The sequence below is a fragment of the Berghia stephanieae genome, chromosome 5 (assembly GCF_034508935.2).
Source record: "Berghia stephanieae isolate SIO BIC M18660-M18661 chromosome 5, UCSD_Bste_1.3, whole genome shotgun sequence".
In the NCBI taxonomy this organism is placed as follows: domain Eukaryota; kingdom Metazoa; phylum Mollusca; class Gastropoda; order Nudibranchia; family Aeolidiidae; genus Berghia; species Berghia stephanieae.
This window is the reverse complement of record NC_088364.1, coordinates 70,217,600-70,225,760: the sequence shown is the minus strand read 5'-3', so window position 1 is coordinate 70,225,760 and position 8,161 is coordinate 70,217,600. Positions and strand designations below refer to the sequence as shown.

Here is an 8,161-nt window from a genome sequence, read left to right as displayed (position 1 = left end):
TTCCAGGCGGCTTCTGACAAGGAGATCCCTCAGGTTACGATCCCGTCGATATGCTACCAACGGGGGTTCTGAGAAAACTCTGTTGGTGTCTTCGCCCGCCTGGAGGATCCCAAAGTTCTGCAATAGGATGTTCCTCACTTGATCGGCATGGGGGTATGCGTGAGGACTAAAATGGGACGCTGTGTCTCCTGCTTCCTGGCATTGCGAGGCCTCATTGCTGCTTCTCTCGACACGAGGCTGGCTTTCCGGACAGCCTTAAGCAAAACCCTTTCGGGATATTCCCGTGCCCTAAAAAAATCGAGCATGCGATCACGTTGAAGCGCAAATTCATCATCTTCCAGACAGAGTCTCCGCAAGCGGAGTATCTGACTGAATGGGATGGAGTCTTTGCACTTCACCGGATGGGAGACCGATAGAGCAGGTAGCTGTGACTGTCCGTTTCCTTGTAGTGTACAGTGGTCCGTACTCCCGTGCTGGTCAATACAGCCTTGATGTCCAAAAAGTTCACCTCAGAGGTTGAAATCTCATAAGTGAAACTCTATGGACGGGTGGAAAGAGTCCATCGCTAGGATGAACCCTTTCAACTGGCTGTGGGTCAATGAGTAATGCCGAAACAGTCGTCAATGTACCTTTTGAACAACTCGGGGGCAGGTCCACTGTACTGATGGAAGAAGGTTTCCTCAAGGTTAGCCCATGAAGAGGTTAGCATATGAGGGACCCATCTTGGTGCCCATCGCAACACCTGAGATCTGATGGAAAAATACATCATTGAACTCAAAAGTGTTGAGTGTGAGCACAAGTTCGGTGAGCCTCAAAATTTGCTGTTGCTGGAAATCCCTGGTAATGGATGGCGGTCGACGAAATGCCTGATGGCACGCAGTCCGTCAGGATGCGGTATGGATGTGTACAGTGCCTTCACATCCATGGTGAAAATTAGCCGTGGACGTTCATCCTGGAATCGAATTTTCGTCAATGACACCAAGAGGCATGTTAGTGTCCTTGATATACGATGGCAGGGTGGGAACTATACGTTGAAATACCGCATCGAGGAACTGCGATACCTTCTCAGTGGGGCACGAGGATAGCCGACACAATCGGCCTTCCAGGTGGAGTGTCAGACAATTCCCGGATCTTGTGTATCTTAGGGAGCATGTAAAAACATGGATTACCTAGGTCGCTGGGGTCGTGTTTAAGGACCTCTGCTCTACTAGGTAATTCTCCCTGCGATATCAAAGACTGGATTGTCTGGTGGACTCTGGTGTTGTTAGCAAGTGTTGGGTCCGAAGTCACTTTCTCATAAAATATCTGGTCACTCAATTGCCTGTGGCCCTCAGCTCTATAGAGCTCAGCGTCCCCAAACAACTACGGCCCCTCCTTTATCAGCCGCTTTGATCACTATATCACGACGTGATCTAAGTGATCGTACGGCAGCCCATTCAAGACGGGTGAGGTTAGACCTCTTGATAGGTGTGGGTCGTAGTGCCTCTATCTGTCTAAGACAAGTCTGGATAAACAGGTCGAGTGTAGGGACTTGCCAGGACTAGGAGTCCAGTTTCTTTTACGTCGTGAGAAAGCGGCAAACGGATCCTCAGGGTCACGGTCATAGTCATGGTCACGTTCATTATCTTTGAAGTGATACTTCAAGCGTTAAAATACGCATGAAGCGACGTACATCCGACTCAATGCGGGACTGGTCGGACGTTCTTCGCAGTGGGATGAACTTGAGACCTTCCTTAAGACCGATTCCTCTGCACTGCTCAACTGGATGGTCGGGGGGACAGAAACCACCAGCCGGTGGTTGTTGTGGTTCCTACTGGGGGGATAGCTCCAACATTATCCATCACGTGGGTGGGTTCGCTGGTGGGTGGGGTGAATTGATCGCTTCCAGACTGGTCCCCGGCTGTTGGAGGGACTCCCAAACCACCAATGGTGACTGGCTGGTTATGGGTGCCATTAAGAGCAGTGGGGCCAGAGGAAGGTACAGTGGGTGAATCCACCGATGGGAGTGTTGCCGAATGGGAAGGGAGGTTATCGTCAAGATGTGTAATTCTGTTAGGAAAGAGAGCATCTAATTTACTGGTCTGCCTATCCATCTATCTATTTATTGGTGTATTCCACTTTACTATCGCATCGTTCCTTCGCGAAGATTCGACCTTCGCTCATCCAACAAACCCCCCCCCCCCCACCTCCGCCGTGACCCTTTCACCTCGCCCCCTCCACCCCATCCCCCCCCTACTGTTCCACTACAGCGTTCTACTACTACTACTACTACTACTACTACTACTCTACTACTACTACTACTACTACTACAACTACTACTACTACTACTACTACTACTACTACTACTACTATTACTACTACTACTACTACTACCAATATGTCTTTTATCTTCCATTATAGTCTGGAAGGTTCTGTTCCCTGACGCTGACCTTTGCTTATCAATTAGATCACCCCCCTGGGGCACCCTATCCTCTACCCACGCCACGCTAACATTTCATTCATACTGCAACCACCATTGAGTACAGACGATACAAGTTATTTTTCATTATATTTTATTTGTTTTCCACGTTTATTTGTGTATTGTTGTGCTGACGAAGGGTTTGTACCCGAAACGTCCATTGTCTGTTTTGTTCCCATACGAAGCCTTTCCATTTTCACTCTTTCGTTAGTATTTTACGATCACCGGCTTCAGGCAGCCCTTACCGTTTGCTAATTAAGCTAACAACATTGCCACCCGGAAGTATAACGGACCAACACACAAAAGTATGTGTAACCATGAACGTTTATAGTCTGGTTAATACAGTTTAGTGAGAATAACTCATAAATGCGGATCGCAAAATCAAGAACAAAGACTTGAGTAACGTCAACTTCATTCTATCTATAAAATGGGGAAAACCCAAACGAAAAAAATTTGAAGCCAGTCGCTTTGAAGAAAAGAAAGCCAAATTTCTGGAAGCTGGTTTTTAAAAAAGCCAATTTGGCAGCCTTTGTTTCCGGTTTTGCTTCGTCGTACTTTTGTAATTTCGTAATTTCCGACCCGACGGGGAATCTCGACAAGAAGGCATAAATGGAAGGCAATTGTAAAACAACGTTTGTTGTTTTTATGTTTTTTAAAGGGTTTTATGGCGCTTGCAAAACATTAAGGTCATATCAGCGCCAGTAAAAAAGGAAGAAAATGGGAAAGTAAAAAGTTCTAGAATTACAATTAAATCATCCAATAATAGTAGTAGTAGCGTATGGCTACACCTCTAGATTATGTTTGTCGATCCATGATGTCAGGTCATCTCCGGCTTCAAAGATCGTTTCATACCCCCCTTCTAATTTTGTTACTGGGCATTGCAGGACCAGATGATCGATGGTTTGACGTGCCCCTTTGCAGTATTGGCAGATTGTTGAGTCAATAGTATAGTATAGTATAGTATAGTTTTCCAGCGTATTAGGCGTTTTGTGCCTTTGCTGATCTTGGCATTCAGTTCATCGAGATAAAAGTCAATAAAAAGCCCTAACAGATCTTTTGACCTGTATCTATAATATATAAACTTTTGATAAATTGAAGGCCCTAACCCTAACAGATCTTTTGACCTGTATATACGTCTAACCCTTTGGTGGGATCTTAATGGGCGGTTCAACTATGCTAAACATGTAATCTGCTAAGTGGCTATCTAAGCTATTTTTGAAGGCGTTGACACTTGGAGCATTGGTCACCGTTTCAGGAGACTGTTCCAGCGGTCGATCACACGTTGATTAAAGTAGTGTTGCCTAAGCGATGTGTTACACCTTGGTTTATGCAGCTTGTAATTATGACCTCTGGTTCCATTGTTTGCAAACACGAAAAGTTTACTCTCGACTTGATACAAACTGTGTGTAAACTTGTATGTTTCAATCATATCACCTCGTACTCGTCTGTATGTCATGCTTGGAATTTCAATACGTTTCAGTCTATCCTCATATTGCTTATCTTTCAACCCAGGAATTACTTTTGTTGCTCTGCGAAGCACGCCTTCAATAAGTTTCTTATCTTTCTCAAATTGTGGTGACCATACTGAGTTGCTGAACTCGAGATGGGGTCTGACCATGGCGGACTGGAGTAAAGGCCTCGTCGCATGCGTCTTGAGCCGAGTTGGTTAAGGCCATTGACTAGCGCTGTGTAGTGTGTAGGCAGTGTGTTAGTGAGAGTTAGTAAAGACCGTATGCAATGGGGCAGTGATGTATGAGTCGAGTTGTAATTATTAACTTATTAAAGGTGTCGGAGTGATGATTTACTAATAAATAGCCTATATCAAATTCAAATTATAAATCACGATGAGATGACTAGTTAAGCTTTGTTTAGAAATATCCGTACACATAAACTTTATTTGAGATGGACTAAAAATACAACAATGGGAGAGAGAGAGAGAGAGAGAGAGAGAGAGAGAGAGAGAGAGAGAGAGATGTATGAGTGAGTTGTAATTATTAGACTTATAAAAGGTGCGGAGTGATGATTTACTAATAATTGCCTTATCAATTCAATTTTAAATCACGAGTGAATACTAGTAAGCTTTGTTAGAAATATCGTACACAAAACTGTATTTGGATGGACTAAAAATACAACAATGGAGATGAGAGAGGATGAGAGAGAGAGAGTAGAGAGAGAGGAAGAGAGATGAGAGATGAGAGATAGGAGGAGAGAGAGAGAGAGAGAGAGATTGATTTTTGGGGGATTTGTTGTTTCTTTTTTTACAGTAGTGGCAGTTGATAGTCAACATGAACTTGATGAGTAATAACGAACTAATTTGTGAAAAGATGCACTTAATGTGATGGTGGTGATGGCAGTTAGGTCGTACAGTAGTAGTAGTAGTAGTAGTAGTAGTAGTAGTAGAGTAGTAGTAGTGTAGTAGTAGTAGTAGTAGTAGTAGTAGAGTAGTGTATAGTAGTAGTGTAGTAGTAGTAGTATGTAGTAGTATAGTAGTAGTAGTAGCCAGTATAGTAGTAGTAGTGTTAGTAGTAGTAGCAGCAGCAGTAGTATACGCGCAGCGCAGCATCAGTCAGTAGTAGTAGTAGTAGTAGTAAGTAGCTAGTTAGTAGTAGTCAGTGGTGCCAAAACTCCGGTTCCGGGCAGCTTCCATCAAATTGTTCCAAGGATACCCCCACCACCCCCAATCCGTCCAATCATCACTACTGCTACAACCACCATCACTACCAATACACTACAACCACACACCACCACATCATCATCAATACAACTACAACCACCACCACACATCATCATCACTACCACTACAACCACCACCACCACATCATCATCATACCACTACAACCACCACACCACATCATCATACCACTACAACAACCACCACATCATCATCATCATCATCATCATCATCACTACCACTACAACCACCACTACCACATCATCTCACTACCACTACTACAACCACCATCACCACCACATCATCATCACTACCACTACTCAACAAGCACCACCACCACCTCATCATTAGCACTACCACTACTACTACAACCACCACCACCACCACAACATCATCACTACCACAGCTACGACAACCACAACCACCACATCATCATCACGACCTATAATAATAGTAGTAGTATAGTAGTAAGTAGTAGTAGTAGTAGTAGTAGTAGTAGTAGTAGTAGTAGTAGTAGTAGTAGTAGTAGTAGTAGTAGTAGTTAGTAGTAGTAGTAGTAGTAGTAGTATAAGTAGTAGTAGTAGTAGTAGTAGTAGTAGTAGTAGTAGTAGTAGTAGTAGTAGTAGTAGTAGTAGTAGTAGTAGTAGTAGTAGTGCAGTATAGTAGATAGTAGATAGTAGTAGTAGTAGTAGTAGTAGTAGTAGTAGTAGTAGGCATAGTAGTAGTAGTAGTAGTAGTAGTAGTAGTAGTAGTAGTAGTAGTAGTAGTAGTAGAGTAGTAGTAATAGCAGCAGCAGCAGTAGTAGTAGTAGTAGTAGTAGTAGTAGTAGTAGTAGTAGTAGTAGTAGTAGTAGTAGTAGTAGTAGTAATAGTAGTAATAGCAGCAGCAGTAGTAGTAGTAGTAAGTAGCAGTAGTATAGTAGTAGTAGTAGTAGTAGTAGTGTAGTAGTAGTAGTAGTAGTAGTATAGTAATAGCAAGTAGAGTAGTAGTAGTAGTAGTAGTAGTAGTGTAGTAGTAGTGTAGTAGTAGTAGTAGTAGTATAGTAGTGTAGTATGGTGGTTTAGCAATGGTAGTAGTAGTAGTATAGTAGTAGTAGTAGTAGTAGTAGTAGTAGTAGTATAGTAGTAGTAGTGTGTAGTAGAGTAGTAGTGGTAGTAGAAGGAGATGATGAAGGGAGTCGTGATGATTTATAGTGAACAAAAAATTGATAACAGGAAAAAATGTTGGGAGGGAAGGGGTAGGTAAGATATATTTGGGAGATAATAAAAGATTGGGAAGCGACAAATGATGATGACAATAATGATAATGATATGTGATGATGATGATGATGATGATGATGATGATGATGATGATGATGATGATGATGATGATGATGATGAAGAAGAAGAAGATTGCATTATCCTACCTTAAATGCGGTGATAAATAAATAAATAATCCGATAAGGAAATGATAAACTAAATTCCGGAATGTCACCAATGATAAGCACACTTCCACTGAACACCCCCCCCCACCCCCCCCCCCCCCCCTTAATTAAATATATATGAGCAAATTGAATGAAGCGAGAGAGAGAAAAAAAAGCGGTTGTGACCAAGGTTGAAACAAAGAATGACGAATTAAATTCCGGAGTGTCAACAATGATAAGCACACTTTCACTTAATTAAATATATAACATATAAGTATTAAAATCCGGAATGTCAACAACGATAAGCACAATTTCATTTAATTAAATATATAAAATTTAAAAATCCAGCAAATTGAACGAAGCAGCGAGAGAAAACAAAGCGGTTGTGTCCAATGCCAGTTGAAATAAAGACTGATCAAAATTTGATTGACTACACACTACACACGGTACCTGTGTAACCAATACAATAGCCACGGTAGTGGTCAAGAGCCTCGTGCTTTGGTCAGTACTATAGTTACGTCATGAATACAACGAAACACAGACTGACGAAAATTTGTTTGCCGACGATACACGGTACCTAATCACGCATTCAATTTCCCCGCTTTGTGTAACGAATACGATAGCCTTAACCCTACGGTCATCGTCCTCGTGCTTCGGCCAGTATTATAGTAGGGCTATGGGTCTGACTAATGCAGTAAATAGTATTTTCATAGTTGCTGCATCTAAATAGGTAAAAGATCTTCTGATGAGTCCAAGGATTCTGTTTGCCTTATTAACTTGTGTTTCTATATGCTTTGAGAATTTTAATTTAGTATCAACATGTACTCCCAAATCTTTCTCAAGTTTTGACTTATTCAGAGCTGTTCTGTCGCTACAGTGATGCTGTCTCATATCGTAGTGAAAGATTTTGTTTTTCGTTCCAAGATGTAGCACTGTGCATTTTCCAGCGTTGAACTTCAGTTGCCACTCGTCTGCCCAGTTGACTAGATTGTCAATATCTAACTGAAGACTGTCTCTATTTTCTAGATTGTTTACCTTTCTGTATACTTTAGTATCATCGGCATACATTGAACATGAGCTAGACAAAATACTTGGTAAATCATTAATGAAGATTACGAAAAGAGTTGGACCTAAGACGCTGCCTTGTGGCACTCCACTAAGAACTTCTGTCCAATTTGACACTGTGCCTTGCACGCTAAATCTCTGTTTCCTGCCTACTAGAAAATGCTTAATCCAGCATAGAGTATTTCCTTGAACACCATGAGCTTCCAGTTTGTTTAAGAGTCTTTGATGGGGAACAGAATCAAAAGCTTTAGCAAAATCTAAGTAGATTGCGTCAACCGAAGATCCTTGGTCGAGAAACTCTGTCCATTCATTTAAAGTCTTTAGGAGGTTAGTTGAACATGACCTGCCAGAAACAAAGCCATGTTGGCATTCAGACAGTAACTTGTTGTTCTTTAGGTGAGTTATGACATAGTCTCTAATAATGCTCTCCATTATTTTGCAAACCACTGAGGTGAGGCTAACTGGTCGATAATTGCCCGGATTACTCTTGTCTCCTTTCTTGAATAACGGTGTAACTTGTGCTTCTTTCCAATCGGGTGGAAGAGTTCCTGAGTCAAGTGATTTT

At 42.0% G+C, this 8,161-nt stretch overlaps 1 protein-coding gene across 1 annotated transcript; it reads right to left on the bottom strand.

Moving 5' to 3' along the window:
- Positions 1 to 3,701: 3,701 nt before the first annotated feature.
- LOC144974007 (uncharacterized) lies at positions 3,702 to 4,076 on the bottom strand. The gene has a single exon (XM_078916895.1). The coding sequence runs from the start codon at positions 4,074 to 4,076 to the stop codon at positions 3,702 to 3,704; it is 375 nt and encodes a 124-aa protein (XP_078773021.1).
- Positions 4,077 to 8,161: the final 4,085 nt, after the last annotated feature.

Bases quoted from the DNA above. Each gene is read 5' to 3' on its own strand.
- LOC144974007 (XM_078916895.1), bottom strand. From the start codon at position 4,076: ATGGTCAGACCCCATCTCGAGTTCAGCAACTCAGTATGGTCACCACAA.